Below are 23,952 nucleotides of genomic sequence, written 5' to 3'. Positions count from 1 at the left end.
ACATGAGTCTCGGTGAACTCCGGGAGTTGGTGATGGACAGGGAGGCCTGGTGTGCTGCGATTCATGGGGTCGCAAAGAGTCGGACATGACTGAGTGACTGATCTGATCTGATCTGATGATGTACATTCCGCTCCCGGGACATATAACTGGAAATCTGTGCCTTTTGACCATCTTCACTTGTTTTGTCTACCCCAAGCCCCCCATCGCTGGCAACTACCAATCTGTATGATATTAATTATATCTATTAATTTTTTTTCAGAGTCCACGTATAAGTGATATCTCTGTCTGACTTATTTCACTTAGCATAATGCCCTTAAGGTCCATCCATGTTATTGCAAATGGCAGAATGTCCCCCGCCCTTTTTTAATGGCTGAATAATGTTCCATTGTATCCCTATACAAACATTTTCTTTATCCATTCATCCACTGATGGTCACTTTGGTGGTTTCCATGTCTTGGCTATTATAAATAACGCTACATTGAATGTGGGGTGCAGATACCTTTTTGAGATATTGATTTCATGTTCTATTTTTACTATTTTGATGTCTATCTTCCCAGGCATTTTTCTATTAGATCATTTTCACTGTCATATTATTTTTAATATCAATTGTAGCTTAAAAGGTAATTAATACTTGAATTGTGAAAACAGAAACATAGTAATAAGCCCTAGTGAGAACTCTAGACTCTTGTCCCTGAAATTACATCAAATTTATTCTATGTGCCCCATTTTCTCTTTTTTAAATTTACTTTTAATTGGAGGATAATTGCTTTGAACATTGTGTTGGCCTGTTTTCTCTTGTTAGGAGAGTTTATATAGAAATATTATATGATATAAACACGGACCTTTCTCACTAACTTTTAAGCACTAAAAATCATTTGGGTTTATTCAGAGAACTTTTGAAAAAATATACTCAGATATTTTTTTCCTCTCAGAGTTCTGTTTGAAGACTCAGTACGCCTTGGTTTCAGATGCTTTTGCAGGCAGCTTTTCTTTAACCTTTTAAGTGTCAGTCCCTCAGTCATGTCTGATTCTTTGTGACCCCATGGTCTGTAGCCTGCTGGGCTCCCCCGTCCATGGAATTTTCCAGGCAAGAATACTGGTGTGGGTTGCCGTTTCCCTCTCCGGGGGCTCTAACCTTTTAGGACATACCTTTAATTGCCAGCTCAGAACGAGCATTTCAAGTTAGTTATCTAAGCCCTCTCTCTGGATGTCTTGCATATTCCCATGTGAAAGAATGAAGGAGAGAAAAACAATATATATATTTTTTCAGGTCTTTCTAGACTTTGTGATAATCTTTACCCAATGAGAGGTCTGCTTGACTGGTAGCTTCTTCCCACTCATCCTGGTAGTTTAATAAAGCCTACCATTGGATGTCTTTAGTATTCTTTCAGCAGGCTTTCAGTTCACTCCCAGACCTGCTTCTTCTTTTTAAAGACTCCTATTTAAAGAGTACATATTTTGGGAATTCCCTGGCAGTCCAGTGTTGTGACTGTTTCACTGCCATGTGCATGCTAAGTCGATTCAGTCGTGTCAGACTCTGTGCAACTCCATGGACTGCAGCCCGCCAGGCTCCTCTGCCCATGGGATTTTCCAGGCAAGAACATGGAGCGGGTTGCATTTACTTCTCCAGGGGATCTTGTCGACCTAGGGGTTGAACCCGGGTCTCACATCTACCTGCACTGGCAGGCAGACTCTTTACCACTAGTGCCACCTGGGAAGCCCCTTCACTGCCAAGGGCCTGGGTTTAATCCCTGGTTGGGGATTCTGGGATCCTACAAACCTTGTGGCCAAAAAACAACAAAAGAGTACATATTTTAAAACATTTAAACATGATATAGCATCTTTAAAATTTTTTTTAATTATTTATTGACCATGTTGGGTCTCCGTTGCTGCGTGGGCTTTTCTCTAGTTGTGAGTGGGGGCCACTCTCCAGTTGAGGTGCGTGGGCTTCTCAATACGGTAGCTTTTGTTGCAGAGCATGGGCTCTGCCACATGTGGAATCCTCCCGGACAAGGGATCAAACCCGTGTCTCCTGCATTGGCAGGCGGATTCTTTACCACTGAGCTACCAGGGAAGCCCAGGGTTTTTTTTTTTTAAACTTTTTCTTTTGTATTGGAGTATGCCATCACCGATTCAATGGACACGAGTTTGAGCAAGCTCAGGGAGATGGTGAAGGACAGGGAAGCCTGGTGTGCTGCAGTCCATGGAGTAGCACACAGTTGAGCAACCACAACAAATAGCTGACGAACGATGCTGTGACAGTTTCAGGCGCACAGCAAAGGGGCTCGGCCACACGTGTACGTGTATCCATTCTCCCCCAAATGCTCCTCCCATCCAGGCTGCCGCATAACACTGAGCAGAGTTCCATGTAGCATCTTGAAGACTCACACTGATTGCTCTGTATTTCCTGGTCCCGCCCTCTCCTTGCTTCTAACCTCTCCTGTCTGGTACAGTCTCCTATCTGAAGGCCCTGATCCCAGGCCTTTTGCCCAGTCCTCCCAGGACTTTCCCCTTTTCCCGGAGGAAGGCAAGATCTTTGTTGAATACGAGTAGCTTTCACATTCGGTTCTCTCTGCCCCACAGGCTTTTGCCCAGTCCTCCCAGGACTTTCCCCTTTTCCTGGAGGAAGGCAAGATCTTTGTTGAATACGGGTAGCTTTCACATTCGGTTCTCTCTGCCCCACAGGTGCTCTGAAAAGGATGCCCGGCTGGGCCTCTGTGCGCATTCCAATGAGGCCGTGCCTGCTGCTCCAGGTAAGCCCCCAGTGTCCATCTGCTTTGAAAAACAAGAGGTAAGAAACTGAAGTCTCCAGTGAGATCTTGAGGAACCTTCACAGGGACTCTGGGGTTGATGAACCCTTTCCTTAGACTAAATTCATAGAAAGAACAACCATAAATCGCTGCCACTTCTGGAGTGCTTTCTGTATGCCAGGCATCTATTTATTAAGCCATATTTGTGTGTGCCTGGGCTTCCCCGGTGGCTCAGTGGTAAAGAACCCGCCTGATGATGCAGAAGCTGCAAGTTTGACCCCTGGGTCAGGAAGACCCCCTGAAGAAGGAAATGGCAACCCACTCCAGTATGCTTGCCTGGGAAATCCCAGACAGAGGAGCCTGGTGGGCTATATATAGTCCATGGGGTTGCAAAGAGTTGGACATGACTTAGTGACTAAACGACAAATGTGTTCACACGTGTGTACGTATGTATTTGTATATACACACTCACTTTCAATCTCCAGATGTAATACATTTATTATTTGATATTATATATTTATTATTAAATATAAATAATAAAAGAGGAATTTATTATTTACATTTAACTGATGAGAAAACTTGGGCTTAGAAGTTAAGCATCTTGCCTTAAGTCACACAGCTAGTAAGTGGTAGAACTGGGGTTAGAGATGCTGACAGAGTGATAGGTTTCTTCTCAGCCCCCTCTGCCCACCCCCTGCTGCCTCTTCCCTGAGAAGGAGGCCTGTAATTGTCCTCAGATGGTGTGGGAGGCAAAAAGGAGCCTTCCATCCTCCCCGCCCCACGCCAGCTAGAAGACCATCCGTGGTCCCCGCCTAGCGTCCCTCTGCTCTTCCCAGGGGAAGGACTTCACGCCAGCTACATCATCGGTGGACTCCTCAGCGTTCTGCTGATTCTGGTGGTGATCGCAGCTTTGATGCTGTACAGGTAACCTCAGCCCCACTGCAGGGGCCACATGTTCGCTGAGGGGCCCTGCTAGCATGTTTGGGACCCCCTTGAAGCTGACCGCTCACTGATTCAGCTGCTGACCAACCTCATTTCACAGCTGGGTCCCTGGGCAGAGCAGCAGAAGGGAAGGGCAGACGCCTGAATGTGTACCCTTCTTCCCCAGGCACATCACAGGTCATTTCCTCATTTCATGACCCCAGCAACCCTGGGGATTTTCCTTGTGGGCTAGGGTCCTGAGGACACAGGGGATGTCGCCCAAGGTCACACAGTAAGAGGCAAAGCTGGCACTGATCTAGCAGCTTTGCTTTTTTGCCACCATCCCACACTGCCTCAAACCACTGAAGCTGGAAGTGATTTTCTCTTCACGCAAACACAACCCTTTATGACGATGTTGGGTGATGTGTCATTGCTCGGTAGGAATCATCCTGGGAATCCTAAATTTCAAGTTAGAATATTTTTTTTATCACTCTCTCTATATATATTTTCCCCTAAATGCTTTAAATGCAACTCACAGCAAAAATGTCCTTCTGCTAATAACAACAGCTACAACAGTAATGGGCTTCCCTTATGGCTCAGTCAGTAAAGAATCTGCCTGCAGTGCAGGAGACCCGGGTTTGAGTCCTGGGTTGGGAATATTCCCCTGGGGAAGGAAATGGCAATCCATTCCAGTATATTTGCCTGGAGAATCCCATGGATAGAGGAGCCTGGCAGGCTACAGTCCACAGGGTCGCAAGAGTCGGACACGACTTAGCAGCTAAACCACCACCACCATGACAGTAATAATAGTAACAGCTACCATTTAATGAATATGTCTCAATGCCACAACCACCTTATAATACAGGTATTATCGTTCCTCACTTTACGGATGAGGATCTAAGGTTCAGAAAGTTTAGATTATGTCCAGCAACATCCCTAAAAGCTAATAAGTACCAGAAGTGGGATTGAAACATAGGTCCGTCTCGACACTAAAACTGGTGTATTCATTTTCTATTGCTGTACAACATAAACCCCAAACTTAGCAACTTAAAGTGACAACGACTGATTACCTCACAGTTTCTGTGGGTCAGAAATCTGGGTGTCGCTTAGCTGGTGCCTCTGCCTCAGGCTGTCTTACGAGGCAGCAATCCAGGTGTCAGCCAGGGTTCCAGTCTTATCTTGAGACTTGACTGGAAGAGGAAGGGCAAGCCCCTTCTAAGCCCAGGATTCAGTTCCTCGCAGGCTATGGGCTGGAGGCCTCCCTTGTCAGTTCCTTGCATTGTGGACCTTTCCATAGAACAACTTCCAACATGGCAGCTTGCATCCCTCAGAACAAAAGCAGGAGAGAGACAGAGAGGGAGGGCAAGCCAAGAGGGAAGCCAGTTTCCTTGTCAGGAGTTTCCTTGTAACCAAATCTAGTATCCCACACTCTTCTATGTTCTGTTCCACAGAAGCAAGTCAGCAGGCCCAGCCCACACTCACGGGGCAGGGATTCAGAAGGTGTGAGAACCAGGAGATGGGGCCCACTGCGAGGCTGCCTGCCGCATGTGGGTTACAGCTTTCCCAGATATCCTCCCCATACAGATCTGAACTAATTTCTCATCCCCGTTTCTTCCAAAGACACAAAAAGTCCAAGTTAACTGATCCTGGAATGGGGAACCTGACCTACAGCAACCCCTCCTACCGAACTTCCACTCAGGAAGTGAAGATCGAAGCGACCCCCAAACCGGCCATGTACAATCAACTGTGCTATAAGAAAGAGGTGAGCGTGAAGACTTGCATCTGAGAGTTTGTTTCTGGGGCGGGCGGGGGATCACGCTCCAGTCACCTGAGCAGGGAGGCCGCAGGGAGGGGTGTGATGTGGTCCTGCCATCTTGGGAGCAACAGTGAAAAGAAGACTGGAATGTGATTTGGGTTTCTGGAGCGGTTGGCAGCTTGCGAGGGACCAGCTTGAGGGGCCCTGGTGAGAGCAAGGTTAGAAAGCAGATCCCAGGGATGTCCCTGGTGTGGTTGGGACCTCACCTTCCGACACAGAGGGTGTGGGTTCGATCCCTGGGCAGGAAGCTAAGATCCCACATGCTTTGGGGTCGAAAACCTAAAACATAAAAACAGAAGCAATACTGTAACAAATTCAATTTAAAAAATAAAAACTTAAAAAAAAAAGCAAGCAAGCAGATCCCAGGAGGTTTAGGTCTGAAGGCATGTGGGTGTGTACCTCCCTGCCTGAACATGTTTTCCCAGGCTCAGATGTTCCTTCTCTTCTCGAGTTGTCATTCCCCAGCAGTGAGGCTGTGCTCCTTTAAAATGACCCCAAACTCCTAGAACTCCTGGACTCCCGCTTTCTAACCCCTGATCCAAGCTGTTGGCACCCAAGCTGTAGTTGGGAATGGCTGGTGTTTTGCTATTCTTCCTTTTATCACAGAATCCAAAGGAATTTCTCTACAATTCTGAAAGTTTATGTGATTTGTTCTTTTAACCCCTTTGTTGTGAAAAATTATTTGCTGAATGTTTAGGCATGAAAAATAGTCCCATTTCAATGAGGGCATATAACCTAGGACTTTGATTTTCCTAGTCTAATATGACTCTTGTTTTTTTTCCTAAAATCCTGCAACCCTTCATTAGAAATTATCCTGAATGGGACCATATGACATTCTCTTGGCCTGTCTAGCACAGTCAGAACCAGCCTTCACACTGACAGGGCTCCTCTGCATAACTAATACGCTCTACATAATAATCATGTGATTTCAGGATCCACGAATTCCCCTATTAAAAAAACCTTCTGCTACAAGCCAAAACCGAACCTATAGGGATAGCTTGCAGATTCAGGGATGACAGACTCCTTCTCTGTTAATATCTTTTGAGAGAAAGACTCCTGAAGCTGCTTGGGTTCCTGGCTTGTCTGATGCCCCAGAAAGGAAGCCCAGTGAGGGCCCTCGGTTAGACACTAAAATCATGTGGCTCTCTCTCCTGTTGTATGCTTTCTCCTCAGCAGCTCTCTCACCCCTCTGATAGCCTTTCACCCTTTCTCTTCTGATTTCCTCTCCATTTCAGGTACCTGTTGCTGTGTGTTTGTAGAGGGAGTGGTATCCCCCATTGCTAGTGCCATGCCACCCACCTCTTCCTGACTTACCCCCCGTATCTCTGTGATGAAGACGCTGAATGGGCTGCATCTTATCTGACACTAATTCGGCGTAGAGCGTGTGCTTGGTGACTGGGCATGTGTGTGCGTGCCTGTGGGCTTGTGTGCTGTGTCTCTCTCTGCTTGATCGAGGGAGCTGTTACTCCCAGAGTGTAGGGAGGACCATATTTTATGTTGTGTAACCATCAAAGCATCCTGCTTATTGTAGGGGCTCAATAAATATCTGTGGAATTGAATTGTTACTAAAATAAAGAAGCAGTTGCAGGGCTCTTGGCAGGAACACTATCCCAGGGACAGAAGCCAAGCCATGGCCCATTTTTCTCTTGGCAGTGGCGGCATGTTGGTTGGTATCCCCCAGAAACCAGGAGTAAGGCTATCCTTTGAGGAATCCAAAAAGGGAGAAGCCTGAGCAGAACTTAAGGCTTCCTTGGAAGGATCCCTGGTTGCTTGAGAATGGCCCCAGGGCTCATGGGAGCAGAGTCAGAATAACCTCACACAAAAGCTTGTAGGTTACAGGTCCCCAGTGGATTGACACTTAGAACCCAAATGAGAAGGTTTTCTAGAGTCTTTCTGCCTTACCTTCTGAAATTTTCTTAAGAATATTAGAAAGGAGAGAATTAAGACTAAAGTAGAACATGGAGCTATGTTCAATATCTTGTAATAAACTATAGTGGAAAAGAATCTGAAAAAGAATTTTAACTGAATCACTTTGCTGTACACCAGAAACTAACACAAAATTGAAAATCAACTCTACTTTAAAAACAAGAAAAAGAATAAATCCAATATTGTAAATTAGCCTCTAATTAAAATAAGTAAATTTAATTAAAAATGTATAAAAAATAATAAAAACAAGAAAAAGAATAAAATAGCACAAAAGTGGTTTAAAATCTTGGATAAGTGAACATTTAACTGCTTCCCTCAATTGCTTCTGACCAGTATCTTAGCATGCTGTCCCATTAATAAACCACATGAGCGATGTGGCAATAGCTAACACGACTTAGTGCATGTTCATGTGTTAGATTTTATGTGTTAGGTCCCTACTAATTGCATTTCATGGATCACCTCTTTTGACGCTCACAGCCATAGGTTATGAGGTATGGGTACTGTTGCTCTAAAGAGGTGAGCCTGAGTTTGAGAGATGTTCAGTGATTCGCTCCAGGTGACGCAGCCAGTGCGTGGCTCACGCAAGGCCGGAAGCCACGGTTCTCCCGCCTCCCAGTATGATAAATGGTAATGATCATCAAAGCTGCTCCTTTCCTTTTAGGCTCAGCCTTATACATTGGCTCTGACTAAACTTCCCCGTTTGTCTGTGAGATCTTTGCACTCTTCACACCCACTCCTACTCCATCTACCCACTTCAGAGAGAGCTGATCAACTGACCCTGTCTCTCCGCTCTCCACCCCAGGGTGGACCTGACCATAACTACACCAAGGAGAAGGTCAAGATTGTCGAGGGCATCTGCCTCCTGTCTGGTGACGATGCCGAGTGGGATGACCTCAAGCAACTGCGCAGCTCCCGGGGGGGCCTTCTTCGGGATCACGTGTGCATGAAGACAGACACCGTGTCCATCCAGGCCAGCTCTGGCTCCCTGGACGACATGGAGACGGAGCAGCTGTTGCAGGAAGAGCAGTCCGAGTGCAGCAGCGTCCATACCGCAGCCACTCCCGAAAGACGGGGCTCCCTGCCCGACACAGGCTGGAGACACGAACGCAAGCTCTCCTCGGAGAGCCAGGTCTAAACGCCCGCATTCCCCTCCCTGCCTCTTCCTTCTCCTTGGTGGACTCCCGGTCCTCGTGCTCGCTTACACGGCAGGCCCCTTTTCTCTGTGCTGGCCCTGCTCCTCCTCCTCCCACCCCGTTAACTGCTCCCCGAGCCCTCTGCGCGAGCTGTTTCCACCCGAGTTCGTACCTACCTGTGCACCAGAAATGATGGGGCATCCTCAGAATTTAGACCTGGACTGTACCATGAACCTCACCTCTTGCACTCCATCCTGATCGCCCCCAATCCCACCCCGCCGCCCCGAAACCAGGCCTGGTAACGATTCCTCGTCATTACAGGGCTCCACCTCCCTCCCCTGGTACCCTCAGTGCCTGCCCCGCCAGAGCTGATGACCCAAGACGGCACTCCCCTCATCAGAGCTGGCCTGACCGCTTCTCTGGAGAACTTGCTGACTGGGGGCTGGAGCCTGGGGCTGGGGTCATGTACAGAGAGAGAGATGAAGGATAGAGGCTGAGAGGAGGAGGAGTCAGCCCAGCTGGCATGGGCATCTGGGGAACCTCCAGCCTCGAGGGCGCTGGCAACATGAATAAGATTTCAAGGGTGATTGGGCCGGGTGTCCTGTCCATTGCGGGCAGTGGATATGATTCATGCCCTGAGAGTTGTTGTTTTTCCAGCTGCAGGCATTGAAAAGATCTATTTGGGTCTGGCTCAAGCTGTTCTTCCTCCTGCCAGAACGCCTGGAGCCTTTTCTACCTTCAGATGACTGGGGGTGGGGGTCCCTACCACAGGGCTGCTGGCTAATACGAATCCCCTCCTGCTGCCTCCAGGCTGTGAGCCGGTGGCTTGAGTAAGTGTGGCGGCCCTCAGCACAGGGTCTCTGCCATGTCTGAGAAGTGCTTCTTAGGCCAAACAGCACATCTCCTGAACTTTTAATGTCCTGCCACTCTCTTCCCTCCTCATTCTCTGGGATTCTGAGCACAGAGATCCTGGAGCAACTTCTCAAAGGAGAGCCGTAAAGTTCAACAAATGGCTGGGAAGAGTGATCAGGTCAGAGACTCGAGGCCCCCAGGGCCTAAAGTGAAGTGTCCATGAGGCTGAGCCTCCTGCGTTCTCTCAGGTGCTCAGGGATCTAAGCGAGTGGACAGAGAGCCTGCAGCTGGGGCTGGTGAAGTACCCACTCCGAGTCCTCCCAGCTAGGTGACTCCCATTCCATGCTGAAATGCCATCACTGGCTTCATGCTTATTCACAGAAAAGGCATGTGTGTCACACAAATGTTGGGGGAATTGAGACTTCTTATTGTCCTAAACTTCTACTTAGCTCTTCTGGGTTTGTTTGTTTTTCGGTGCCTAATGTGCTTATTCTGATCTAGCCTTGTGGGCACCTGTGGTGAAGAGGCCTAAATAAAGATGCGAAGTGTGTGTGTCTGTGGGGGGCAAGGAATAGAAAAGTAGAGAAAAACAATGAGGAGGCCCTTTCAGCCCAGGGCACACCCAGACTTCTTTGACCCAGGGATGAGAAGCCACAACAGGAGCTGAGGATGGATGGGGGTGCCTTGAGGGTAAGTTTCCAAATTTGAAGCATGTCCTGGGGTTCCTGGCATTGAGAAGTCAGCCGCCAAACATGTGAGTGAAAAGGGAAGACCAGAGCTAACCCTTTCCTGTCGGTTCTAAGATCGCTTGAGACAGGTGCCAGGCTGTTAGCCCTGCTCTCAGTAGCCAGCCTCAGGTCTGGACCCTCAAAGGACAGCCAGGCCAGGCCAAGCAGGATTTCCCAGAACACAAAACAGGAAAAGGTCGGTCCCCCTCCTGGGAGGAAAGGGGGGCATTTCACATTTGACGGGGCAGTAGAAGAAGGAGCACTTTGGGTCCTCGGGTTCGCGGCTTGGGGATGCGGAGAGAAAGTAGCCAAACGGTATCTTCTCACGTGGAAAGGGGGAAGGATCTTATTGCACTTGGGCTGTTCAGAATGTAGAAAGGACATATTTGAAGAAATATCTATTTGAGCACTGATTTACTATGTAAAAAGCAAAATCTCTCTGTCCTAAACTAATGGAAGTGATTCTCCCACGCTCACGTGTAATGGTTTTAACGTTACTCACTGGAGAGATTGGACTTTCTGGAGTTATTTAACCACTATGTTCAGTATTTTAGGACTTCATGATAATTTAATATAAATTTAGCTTTTCTTAATCACCTTGCCTGGCTTGGAGTCATGACTAGTAACTGCACCTGCTCTGTCTGAAACATGCTGTGGAGACCTGCTTTCAGACATCACCACTAAGCCCTTTGGGGGATATGAAGAGAGATAAAGGGTGGGAGGTTCCTGGCTGGAGCTTCAGCTCATCTTGAGAAGACAGGTTAAGACCAGAGTTCATTGGCTTCTGAAATCCTGATGTCCTCTAGAGCAGGGTGGCTGGTAGGTTTCATTCTGAGTGCCAACTCTGGTTGGTCATGGCTGCCCGAGGTTCTGTCCAGACACAGTGGAAAAAAGTGTCATGATGGTTAGTGGAGTCTTCTTTGGGCACCAAAAGGAAGCGTCATGGCATGTACGGCCATGACATACATTCTATTTCTGTTCTAGGTCTATGAGGACTTTGGTGTCACAGAACTTGACTTTGCCTTGCAGGGATGGTCACTGAAGACTGATGTCTTAAAAGAAAAGCACGGGGATGGGGACAAGAAGGGTTGATTCTGGTCCCAGGTCTACCACTAGCTCTGTTTGATCTTAGTTGTGTTTCACAGTTACTCTGAGAATGGGTCAAATGAACTACAATTCCTTTTGTTTTTAAGAACCTGTCTATTCATAGCCCATCCATTACATCTCAAGGCTAGAACAAGGCATTGGGGATCCCATTTCAGCCTCTGGACATAATACCTTTCAATGAAGATTGGGAATCATGCAAGTCTTAATGTCAGATACACAATTTGATGTCAGGGATCAACAGTTGATTTTCTAAGCCACAAGCCATTTCTAGAATATTGTTCCCATTCATTCATTCATTCATTCATCTGCGAGGGGCTGGACACTGCCCAAGCGTTACCAAAAAAGACTATCACAGAGGTCAGAGTCCACCAACACCACCCCACCCCTCAAAGAAGAAAAAGGAAGCAAGAAGGACTGAATCTTTTTGTATATAAGTGATGAGATCTGAGTATAAACTGTCATGTGTATTTCTTCTAACTCTACTGAGGGATTGGTGTGCTAGAACAAAAACAAGTAGAATAGCTCAAGGACAACCATCCACCATTCTGTTTTGGACAGACAGGAAAGGAGGACATTTGAAGAAATGAAATCCAGTCTAATGCACAAGCCTATATACCTGTAGTAAGTGCCCCCTTCCAGAGCCTCAGAATTACAGGCCAAGGCTATGAACGGTGACCACTAGAGCCAGGAAGAACCTTTCAAATAGGGAGAAAAAAATGAATGCATTGAACACACACCATTTGCCTGGAAAACTGGAAGTGTTTCTGGAAGAAGAAAATTTGGTGGATGCATTTTGCTAACCTGTGATTGTCCTGCTGTCTCAGCAGGAGGTGGCAGAGGAGAACAGTGTTGGCCTGATGGCCCAGTTCTTGACAAGAATTTGACGAGTGGCAAGTGAGAATTCTGTAACAGCGTCAGGGACTAGCACCCTATTTTCATGTATGCTCACTCTTAGCTTCCTCATCAGTAAAATGAAAAGGTTGAACCAGGTGATTGCTGAGGTCCTTTCTGGCCCGAGACTTGTATTTATGTTCCTTCCAGGAAATCTTAGGGATGAAACAAGACTTGAGAATTCCTTGTCTGGTTTTCTGGATATAAAATTTAGAACTGCTAAGTAGGGAGATAATGAGTCAAATTCTAACAAACTGGACACATTTTTGCAAACTACTAATAGTTATGTTCAAAATACAGTCACTGCCTTTCTTTCTATATTATTTGAGCAAACTGTGCAACCTAAGATGAATCAGTTCAGTTCAGTTGCTCAGTCGTATCCGACTCTTTGTGACCCCATGAACCGCAGCACACCAGGCCTCCCTGTCCATCACCAACTCCCGGAATTTACCCAAACTCATGTCCATTGAGTCGGTGATGTCATCCAGCCATCTCATCCTCTGTCGTCCCCTTCTCCTCCTGCCCTCAATCTTTCCCAGCATCAGGGTCGTTTCAAATGAGTCAGCTCTTCGCATGAGGTGGCTAAAGTATTGGAGTTTCAGCTTCAACATCAGTCCTTCCAATGAACACCCAGGACTGATCTCCTTTAGGATGGACTGGTTGGATCTCCTTGCAGTTCAAGGGACTCTCAAGAGCCTTCTCCAACACCACAGTTGAAAAGCATCAATTCTTCAGTGCTCAGCTTTCTTTATAGTCCAACTCTCACATCCATACATGACTATTGGAAAAACTATAGCCTTGACTAGATGGACCTTTGTTGGCAAAGTAATGTCTCTGCTTTTGAATATGCTGTCTAGGTTGGTCATAACTTTCCTTCCAAGGAGTAAGCGTCTTTTAATTTCATGGCTGCAGTCACCATCTGCAGTGATTTTGGAGCCCCCCAAAATAAAGTCTGTCACTGTTTCCACTGTTTCCCCATCTATTTGCCATGAAGTGATGGGACCGGATACCATGATCTTCGTTTTCTGAATGTTGAGCTTTAAGCCAACTTTTTCACTCTCCTCTTCCACTTTCATCAAGAGGCTCTTTAGTTCTTCACTTTCTGCCATAAGGGTGGTGTCATCTGCATATCTAAGGTTATTGACATTTCTCCCGGCAATCTTGATTCCAGCTTGTGCTTCTTCCAGCCCAGCGTTTCTCATGATGTACTCTGCATATAAGTAAGCACGGTGACGATATACATCCTTGACATACTCCTTTTCCTATTTGGAACCAGTCTGTTGTTCCATGTCCAGTTTTAATTGTTGCTTCCTGAGCTGCATACAGGTTTCTCAAGAGACAGGTCAGGTGGTCTGGTATTCCCATCTCTTTCAGAATTTTCCACAGTTTATTGTGATCCACACAGTCAAGGCTTTGGCAGAGTCAATAAAGCAGAATAAGATGAACAGATCTCTGTAAACCATAAAAGGTCTCCAAGGCATGAACTGAAGCTTTCATCAAACCTAGGCCAGAAGAAAACAGTCAGTGGTGCCTAGGAGCCAGGAAAGAGCATCTACAAGAGCTGAGGGTATAGGAGGTTCTAAGCATAATGCACTGACATTCAAGGGTGCTGCTAAGTCACTTCAGTCGTGTCCAACTCTGTGCGACCCCATAGACGGCAGCACACCAGGCTCCCCCGTCCCTGGGATTCTCCAGGCAAGAACACTGGAGTGGGCTGCCATTTCCTCTCCAATGCATGAAAGTGAAAAGTGAAAGTGAACTCGCTCAGTCATGTCTGACTCTTAGCGACCCCCTGGACTGCAGCCTACTAGGCTCCTCCATCCATGGGATTTTCCAGGCAAGAGTACTGGAGTGGGGTGCCATTGCCTTCTCCAGACATTCAAGGGTACCTTTAGTCATTTCTACTAATGGATATGATGATAAAAGAAATGTGGTTGAACCCTTTTTGTGGCTAAGAAACAGTCCATATCTTTTCTTCATATTTGAAGATGACTCAACTGATCCAGCTAGTAGGATATGTGCTGGGGGATATTTCAGGCAGCCTTTGTTTTGAAATATTCCCTCACTCACCCACTTTTTTCCTCTCCAGATCATTCTCCCATTAACCAGGTGACAGAGGCTAAGTAGAGCTCTGCATAGGGGACAGAATTTTATTTCCTGTCAAGGCTCCACGTCACAACTTTAGACACCCTGATGTGATGTTAAAACAGATCCAGACAGCCTAATTAAGGGTCTGCATTTAAACCCAAGGCTGAAGTTAGCCCCAAGGCTATCCAATCTGCTTATTTCATTTTACAAGACACAAAGAGCCAAGAACTTTCACTTATCCTGCCCTTCTCAGTGGTTTTTCCTTCAGCCCTTAAAAGCCTGCTGACAGACTGCTAGAGAAGTCCATAATCTCTCCTTTCTGCATACTTCCTCTTTGGTGGAGCTGATGCTTCTGTGGTCAAAGTTCTTGGACAGCCTGCATTTTGGGGCCTAAGGAGAAATGAACTATAAGAGAAAAAAAAAGCTGTTCATCCCTTCATTCAACCAGCACCTATTAAATGCAACCAAGTGCAAGTTGGGAGAGGCTTTGCTGTCTTGGAGGCCAGTCAAGGCATTAAAACCCACAGCCATATAAGATCTGTGTTAATGTCGCCACTGCTGTCTCCAGGGAATAATGCAGGGAGTACCTGGACTGAGAGCTGAAGTTAATCACTGAAGCTGCTCCTTTTAGGCTGGATGGATCCATGTCCCATGGTAGGGATGTTTCCACCAAAATGGCTTGTGATTGTGATGGAATGAGCACTGTCCTAACCCTTGCAGACTTTCCAGAAATGCTCCGCACAATTACTCAGCAGCCACCATGTTTGGCATTTGTTTCCTGCTTCCGGTTGCAATAATACAGTCTTCACTTAGATATCTAATGTTCACAAGGGTTTCATTATTAACTTCCATGTGTAGAACTATTGAGAGATCCCAGGAATGAAGTAGGTGCACATAAGTCTAATAAATACATAAATAAATGCCATTTGATGATAATTCTGGACTTGCTAAACACTGAGCATCTACTATGGGCAAAGTACTGTATTAGGTTTCTACAAGGCTCTACAGAATCTGCCATTCCCTTCTCTCTATTATCAGTAGAACCGCAGCTGCTACTACCTTCCTGTTGCCAAATACTCTGCTCTTTCTCAAACCTGCCAGGTATGCACCCAACTTAGGGTCTTTGCATAGCTGTTCCCTCTGGCTAGCACTTTCTTCCTCTAGATATACTCATGGCGAACTGCTTTGCCTTTTTCAAGCGTTTGCTCAAATGTGATCTCAATGAAACTCTGACCACCCTTCATAAATTATAGTCTTTCCAACTGCACTTCCAGTTCCTTCTACCTTGTTTCATTCTTTTCTATTTTCCCATTGCACATATTGTCAATAACATACTACACAATTTCTTAAGTGTTGATTGTTTATGTTTCCTCATTATAATGTGAACACCATAAGAGGAGGGTTTTTTTTGGGGGGGTATATTTTATTTATGGATAATCTCAAATGCCTAGAACAGTCCCTGCACATACTAGGTGCTCAAAAAATATTTGCTGAATGAATGAATAAATCAGACATTTAATGCCCACCTTCTAGTGGGGTTGCACCTAAACCAAGTAAGACAAAAAGGGATTTTGCCATCTTGTTCTAAAGTCTAAATCTCTGGGATCTAGACTCTGCACATTGTTAATTCACCAAATTCCAGGTTACCATCACTCTCTCCTTACATGTAATCTTCAATTTATTTCTGATAATATTTAAATAAAGTAAACATGTCAATGATCAATGATTAAAGAAGACTATTTCTCTATACTGCTAGCCTGTTTCTCAAAGATTAGGGTGACATTTTGCTCAGATCGGCTCCTCCCCGCCCCCTCTGCCTGTGGATCTGTCCGCATCGCTCATCGTTTCATTCTGGCCACTCTCTCACTCTGTGGTCTCATCCACAATTTCATCTTTTCACTCCATGGAGGTGATTCTTAAATCTGTATCACTTGAGTCCAGTCTCTTCTCACAACTCTCGTCCTGGACTCCCTAGGCCTACTTACTCGATTCTGTTTGCATGTCTCATTGCTATGTAAAAGTAAACAGGTCTGAAACAAAACATCTTGTCTAACCTTTGAGACTGGCTTCTCCTGACTTTCTACTTCCATTTGGGCAACCATTGCCTCCCATTCCCTAGGCTCCAATCCTGGCCACACTGACTCATCTCTCTAAATGGGTCCCACCCTCACCTTTATTCCTAACTTAGTCTGTTGCCAAAACTTTCCCCCTTTCTTGGATCTTTTCTCATCATTTCCATTGCTCATATCAGACTCGTAACTGGGCTCTCAACTCTAACCATTTTAGAATTAGACAATCAAGCTAGTTAGTTTTCCAAAGTGCAATTCTGATTTTGTCACTCCCTTGCTCAGAAATCTTCAGTAGCTCTTCACTGCCTACTTTAATAAAGTACAAATTCCTTACCCTAATATTCAAGACCCTCCAAAAAGTGTTCCTTTCTCAGTTACTCTTGTGTCCCACTAACTTCCTAATATGAACCCACTTCTAAAATCAGCCCACAGGTTCAACCCCTAATATAAAATGTACTTTCTTGTCTCTGTGCCCATACTTTTCCCACTACTAGACATTCTCCCTTCTCCTTCTATTAAAAAAAATTTTTTTAACATGTCAGTGGTAAAAAATTCATTTCCCTCCCTAATGAGTCCCAATCCCCTTAAGTTTTTTGAAATTCCAGTATTGTTCTAATCATTTCCAGGCAGACACACATATACACATACAATTATAACCATATATAATAAAATTATTCCATGTGCCAAGTCACTTCAGTCACGTCTGACTATTTCGCAACCCGAGGGACTATAGCCTGTCAGGCTCCTCTGTCCATGGGATTCTCCAAGCAAGAATACTGGACTGCATTGCCATGCCCTTCTCCGGGGTATCTTTTCAACCAAGGGATCGAACCTGTGTCTCCTGTGGCTTCTGCATTGCAGGCAGATTCTTTACCACTGAGCCACTGGGGAAACTCCCAAATCAGTCCATATGTATGCTTTTCTGCAACTTCCCTTTTTTACAATTAAATAAAATTTGTGCATTTTTCTAACTGGCGCATATAGATTAACCATATTCTTTTTAACAGTTGCATAGTATTCTGTTGAATGGATTTACCATTATTTATATAAGTTCCCTATAAATGAACATGTAATTTTTAGGCGTTTTTTTTGTTGATGTGTTTGTTTTCTAAATCAGTGTGTAGTGAATGTATTTGTACATTTTTCTTTACATACATTCATAAATCTGTATGACAAATTCCCATCAGTAGCATTATTTGGCCAGAGATTATATACATTTTACATTTTAATAACTGTTAAATTGGCCTCCTAAAAGTTTGTACCAGTTATACTTTTACTGACAAGTGACTTTGAATGTATATTTCTCTAACTCTTAGCTAACCAAAAGTTGTTAAACTTTCTCATCTTTGCCAATTTGATAGATTAAAACAAAAACTATTGTTTTATTACTTTCACTCATCCCTTCTCCATTTCTTACCCTCTTGCCTACATACAGTTTAAATCTCAGATTAAAAATACATCCCCTTCACAGATCTTTCTCCATCTATTTTCTCCCTTCCCCTAAACATCTACAGCTTTTCTTTTATATTGTTCTCATATTGCTTGAATTTTAGTGACTGGTTCTATACGTTTTATTCCTCTGACAACTGTAGTTTGCAAATTCCTTTAGGATCAGGTCTTATTCATAGAAACATTGACTGTAGAGACAAAACAAGAATTTCAGGAACCATATTAACCAAGTCTCTCATTTTTACAAATAACCAGAGTATTAAGTCTTTAAAGAATGCATTACTGTTCAAAGGCTGTTTCTAGACACTCAATTAGTTATATTAATTCAACACACTAAATTTATCAGGGAAACATCATTATCCCGGTTCACTGATAAGGAAACTAAGTTCCACATGATTTACTGAGAAAAGTGCTTTACTCAGAGCAGGTCCAAGACCAGGATCCATCGTCCTGGCTCCATTCATTCTCCTTCCACTGTATGTTAGTTGCCTTTCTGGTTTCCCGCACTCACTCTGCTGCACATAAATATTTGTGAATAAAATGACTCGGAAAAAGAATTGCCAGGTGTTGTCTGCATCTCCAATACTTTGTCCACTTGATGCGAAGAACTGATTCATTGTTAAAGACCCTGATGCTGGGGACAGATTGAAGGCAGGAGGAGAAGGGGACGACAGAGGATGAGATGGTTGGATGGAATCACCGACCCGATGGATTTGAGTTTGAACAAGCTCCAGGTATTGGTGATGGACAGGGAGGCCTGGCATGTTGTCGCAAAAAGTCGGACAAGACTGAACGACTGAACTGACTGGCTGACAGGAGTTTAAATACCTGCAATTAAGTAAAGCAAACCTGCTGACCACCCAGGAGGCACAGCTAGCTCTTCACACACCTTTCTTCCAGGACAGTCTCAATCTTTCGCTTCTCGCCCCGTGACCTCCCCACAGGACCAAGCAGAGTCAGGCTCCAAGGGAAACACGGCTGCGCACGGCCCCTTTAAGGCTGCGGGCGGCGCGTGCCCACAATTCTTTCAAACGGACCAATGGAAGGACAATGGGCGGTCCGCCCAGGACCAATAAACAACGAGGACACTGCGGGGTGTGCGGCGGCCCAAGCGGTTTCAAACGGCTTAGAGCAACCTCTCGGTTCTGGCCCGGCGGAGGTGAGTGGACTGTGGGCCCGACCCACCCGCCTAGGCCCCTCAGGTTCACGAGTCGCGCGCGCGGAGCGCCCCTCACCCAGGGCGCGGGGTGCGGGGGTCTTCCGCGGACGCGCGCCTTCCTCGCCCCACAAACCCGGCGGGTCTGAGGCGGCGGAGCGGGGCGGAGGCCGGGGGACGGGCGGCAGGGAGGGCGGGGGGGCGTGGGCGCTCGGGTGCGGCTGAGGCCGGAGCCGGGATCCGGGTGACCGGGGCGCGGCGCGGCGCGGCGGGGTACGGGCTGCCGCGCCCGAGGGATGCGTGCGGCGCAGGGCCGCGTCTGGCGGCTCAGGGTGTTCGGGTGCTGGGGCAGGGGAGCCTACGAGCCGGCCCTGCTACGGCGCCCCTCGCGTAATTGTCAAATGAATGAATGAGAGAGAACCTCCGTGGGCTGTGGTGATTGTGAAGGGCCCTGGTCGCCTCAGAGCGTGACAAGGACAGTGGTCCCCGGGCCTGCCCGCGCACCTGTGCCCGGCCCGCGCACCTGCGGCCCCGCCGGCTTGCTGCGATTTAAAACGATTCGGATCTCATCGCTCCGCCCTTCCGCCTGGCTTTCTCTCTCAGAAGGTGTCAGTAGAGTTCAGGTATATTTCCAGCTTTGAAGCTTTGGGGTACCCGTACAATAGCCAGCAGTGTAGGTTAATCAGGCCTTGCTACTTTAACGTGAGATCTCGGTAAACTAGATTCTTACTTGTTAAGCTCTTAACCACTGTGGCTGTCGAGATAGCGACCCTGCCATTGTGGTAATTGTCAGGCCGGATTTAAACGCGTCCATTTTTGTTTCTGGAATAGAAAATGGTGAAAATCGTGTGGCCAGAGCGGCTATTATGTGTTAGAAAATACACTCGTGTTGATGAATCTGAGCAATGAGTTTTTCATTCAGCGAAAATAGAGGAAGAAGAGGTTTTTGCAGAACTTGCCCCAAATTTATGCATGGCTCCAGTTTAATTCTTATGGGACTCAAGGCTTCAAGTGTTGGCCCAGAAATGCTCCCTGTCTTATTTTATGCATAATTATAGTAACTGAAAACTCATTTTGAGAGAGGTGAACTCCTCCTTTCTCCATTTTTATCACCCTGAAAAGTCCTTCTTTGACCTAAAGAGCTGATAATGAAGGTAACAATCTTTGAAACTTAAGAAATTGTAAAAGATTTGGATTTTTCTTAAATGACTGGATAAACTGTAATGTTTTTATAAAATGACATAAAGAAAGGTGAAATCAATATATATTTGCCAACATAAACATAATGGGTAAACCCATGAGAAAAAAATTTACACAAGTTTTTAAAGTTTGTTCACTCAGGCAACAGCAAGCAAAAATATTCCTTAACAATAAACTGTATAATTTATTACTTTAAAATTTTTGATCAACAGCTTAATTTTAACAGCAGAGTTTTAACGGCAATAAATTTGAGTACCCTAATATTATGAACACTGTCTTAGGTTTTGGGAAACCAATGAAAAATAATAAATGTATTTAACAGTGCCTTAGGTTATTGTTTAAAATCTTGATGGGGAAGGAAAACTTTTCTTTATGTTGGAGCAAAGTCAAGTTCCTTTATGCTCCTTTGTCTTAATGGAGTCTCATTCATTCATTCAACAAATATTGATGCCTACCGTGTGTTAAACATTGTTCTAGATTCTGGGAATACACTGGTGAACCAGAAAAAGACAAAGCCCCTGACCTAAGGGAGTTTGACAGTTTTATCTCTCAAACAGTTTGCTGTAGCAAATTGTCATTTCTATAATCCCTCTGGCCAGCTCTAGTCCTTGAACAAAGTAAATGCTCAGCTACTTCTCCCAGCAGTAGTTAACATTTATTGAATATTCTACTGGGTGCCACGTTTTATCTTTTTTAATTCTCACAACCTTTTACAGATGAGGAAACTGAGTCTTGAAAGCTTATGCAGCTTGCTCACAATCATACAACTGATGGCACCTCAATTTGAACCCAAGTTAGTCTGTTCAGTGCCGTTGCACATAACTTCTGGTTGTACTGTGTGACGTAATGAGATCTGTTAGGGAGAATTTGGGATCATTTTCTGGGTAGACTCTCCCTCTTGCCTTTTTTTCTTAAATACTTCTATCAGAGACATAAGAAAATGTGAACCACAGGCATGGTGGGTTTTAGAGGGAAGGTGGAAGAACAGTTCAAAATGGCATATTTACCATATGAAAGATGGACAGTTGTGACAGTGGGAGATAGCACTAAATGGGGGCGTAGAGTTTAGACGTGGATCTAATGATTGATGAATTCCTGGTGATCAGTGTTGGAGGTTTGAATTTTTTTTAACCTTATTTCAATTAATGTTAAATGCATATTTGTACCTGTAGAGTTCAGGATATGTTGCTTACCTTGTTTCTATCAGGGCGGTTGCCTTGCCCACTTGATTTATCTCGAATGCTTAAAAGTTACTCTTTTTGGCCTTTGTGTGTGTTCTCTCTGCCTGGAACTTCCCACCTGCTCTACCCTGCCTCAAGCTTGTCTTTGTGTATAGGCATCACTCAGGTCTCAACTCAAATGTCATCTCCTTAAAGAGGCATTTTCCAAGCTCCAATTAATGTAGCCCTCTTGGTCATATTTACCTCACTTTGTTTTTTAAACTGTATACCATTTATTGCTATATGATAGGTCATTTATTGTTTGCTTGTATATTGTCTGATTTCCTCACAGAAATGAAAGCAGGGCACAGGAGCTTTTTTTTTTTTTTTTTTTTTAATCTGTGAGGTTATTTCAATGCTTCAAGCGGTGCTTAGGACAAATAAGGTGGCCAGAAAATGTTTGTTGGCCAAAACTGGAGTAGTTTTCTCCATGTAATAAACTGTACAACTAACCAGTGTTTCTGTGTCTTTGGATATAGCAATATCTTAGCAGACTAATTTGGAAAGTCTTCAACTAAGAATCATGGAAAAATGATAGTTTTATGTTTGTGTTGACTGAGAGAGAAGATAGATCTGGCTTCCCCACCTCGCTGTTTCCCCCTAGTTTTTAAAAACTTTAAAATATGTAGAAGTTTTTAGGGGTATTGTTTAGTAGAATGTTCATGTGTTGCAATTTATCTGATGTTTTTCTTATAATTAGACTGGGGTTATGTGTTTTGGGTAGGAAGATCACAGAGAGAATGCCATTTTAATCCCATCATATAAAGGGTACTATCAACATGATTTATGACAGTTGGTATTGACTTTTATCATCTGGCTGAAGTAGTGTTTGTCTGGTTTCTCCACTACAGAGTTAACTCTTTTCCTCTTTCTGTACTGTGGTCTTCGGAAGGAAGTACAGCCCACTTAGGAAGTGAGGGATTGTGCTCCCTGTCCTTGGGGCGGCATAGCTAGATAATTTATTTGAATTTCTTCTGCGTGGAAAATTTGTCCCTCTTTCCCCATTTATTAGTTTAGTCAAGGATTTATATCAGTATAAACTGAAGGGTATTTTATACTTTGAGTTATATTCCAGTACTGCTTTACTTTGTTGCTCGAATTGTTCCAGCTTTATCCATTGAGTATTCTCTCAGTTGGCTCTTGTTCCCTTTAACATTCCCACATCTGTGTGTGTGTGTGTGTGTATGTGTGTTTTAATTATTTTTTTTAGCAGTTCCCAACACTACAACCTAGATAGCATGTTGAAAAGCAGAGACATTACTCTGCCAACAAAGGTCCGTCTAGTCAAGGCTATGGTTTTTCCAGTCGTCATTTATAGATGCAAGAGTTGGACTGTGAAGAGAGCTGAGCGCCGTAGAATTGATGCTTTTGAGCCGTGGTGTTGGAGAAGACTCTTGAGAGTCCCTTGGACTGCAAGGAGATCCAACCAGTCCATTCTGAAGGAGATCAGCCCTGGGATTTCTTTGGAAGGAATGATGCTAAAGCTGAAACTCCAGTACTTTGGCCACCTCATGCGAAGAGTTGACTCATTGGAAAAGACTCTGATGCTGGGAGGGATTGGGGGCAGGAGGAGAAGGGGACGCCAGAGGATGAGATGGCTGGATGGCATCACTAACTCGATGGACGTGAGTCTCAGTGAACTCCGAGAGTTGGTGATGGACAGGGAGGCCTGGTGTGCTGCGATTCATGGGGTCGCAAAGGGTCAGATACGACTGAGCGACTGAACCTGAACCTGAACACTACAAGATGCAGTAAGCTCATCTTGTATATTTCTTGTCACAGTGCTAGAATTAGTCATTTCTCCCGGATATCCTGGGACCTTTTATTGGAGAATGGTAATAAAAACCAAGATCTGGGCAGTAAGTGTTCTCATTGCTACTTGGGTGTCATTTCTTTTAGGCACTCTCAACTAACAGAACTAATAGGTATATATACTAACTGGTGTGTATAGACATCTATAGATATTCCTATATGTTGCTATCTGTTTCTATACCAAATTAAACAGGAGTTCTATTCAGCTCCAGTAGATATGTGTAGCAGTATCTGAATTTTTAATCCATACTCCCATAAAAAATAACTATTAACTAAAAGTACAGGGCTTCCCAGGTGGCTCAGTGGTAAAGAATCTGCCTGCCAAGCAGGAGAGGTGGGTAGGTTGGGAATATCCCCTGGGGAAGGAGATGGCCGCCCACCCCTGTATTCTTGTCTGGGAAATCCCATGGACAGAGGAGCCTGACAGGCTACAGCCCATGGGGTCGCAAAAGAGTCGGACATGACTCAGTGATTAAACAACACTAATACAGTGCTTACGTCCAGTTTCTTTTGCCTTCAGTGTTAAAGTCCATTCATTTCCAAAGTTGCTTAAGTCAGTTCTTTTTCCCCACCCACTTCAGTGAGATGGTTTCACACATTTTATGGGATTCCTCAGTCTCCCAAATGACTTTCTAAAATTAGCATGCATTAAAGTTTACTCTTTATGTTGTAAACTTCTGTAAGTTTTGACATTTATAATGTTATTTATCCACCATTATACTATCGTAGAGAATAGTTTCATTGCCCTAAAAATCTCTTCTAATTCACCTATTCATCCTTTCTCCCTCCCCCACCCTCTGGCAGCGTTGATCTCTTCATTGTCTCCATAGTTTT

The 23,952-nt window shown here is 44.9% G+C and overlaps 2 protein-coding genes and 1 long non-coding RNA gene across 6 annotated transcripts in view; 2 read left to right on the top strand and 1 right to left on the bottom strand.

Moving 5' to 3' along the window:
- The window catches only part of LRP4 (LDL receptor related protein 4), a 53,472-nt gene extending 42,750 nt beyond the window's left edge, over positions 1–10,722 (top strand). Inside the window, exons 35-39 of one of the 2 annotated variants that reach the window (XM_070804177.1) lie at positions 2,686–2,753; positions 3,587–3,674; positions 5,292–5,433; positions 6,664–6,722; positions 8,216–8,350. In XM_070804177.1, coding sequence (XP_070660278.1) covers positions 2,686–2,753; positions 3,587–3,674; positions 5,292–5,433; positions 6,664–6,705 — 340 coding nt within the window. In that variant the 3' untranslated portion in view covers positions 6,706–6,722; positions 8,216–8,350. Of the gene's footprint in view, positions 1–2,685; positions 2,754–3,586; positions 3,675–5,291; positions 5,434–6,663; positions 6,723–8,215 lie in introns of both variants that reach the window. The other variant, XM_070804176.1, reaches the window with a different exon arrangement.
- A 584-nt stretch (positions 10,723–11,306) lies between these two features.
- LOC139187378 (uncharacterized) lies at positions 11,307–18,702 on the bottom strand. The gene is made up of 2 exons (XR_011570951.1): positions 18,620–18,702; positions 11,307–13,626 (listed from the first exon to the last, which is right to left on the bottom strand). It is a non-coding gene; the product is annotated as an uncharacterized lncRNA (long non-coding RNA).
- An 80-nt stretch (positions 18,703–18,782) lies between these two features.
- Positions 18,783–23,952, top strand: part of CKAP5 (cytoskeleton associated protein 5) — a 105,171-nt gene continuing 100,001 nt past the window's right edge. For 2 of the 3 annotated variants that reach the window (XM_019975167.2, XM_019975165.2), the window contains exon 1: positions 18,783–18,889. The gene's annotated coding sequence lies outside the window, so the exon portion shown is untranslated. Of the gene's footprint in view, positions 18,890–19,487; positions 19,510–23,952 lie in introns of those variants that run through there. The other variant, XM_070767642.1, reaches the window with a different exon arrangement.

The sequence above is a fragment of the Bos indicus genome, chromosome 15 (assembly GCF_029378745.1).
Source record: "Bos indicus isolate NIAB-ARS_2022 breed Sahiwal x Tharparkar chromosome 15, NIAB-ARS_B.indTharparkar_mat_pri_1.0, whole genome shotgun sequence".
NCBI classification, from domain to species: Eukaryota; Metazoa; Chordata; class Mammalia; order Artiodactyla; family Bovidae; genus Bos; species Bos indicus.
Note: the sequence above shows the minus strand (reverse complement) of the source record. Positions and strands in the feature narration are given on the sequence as shown.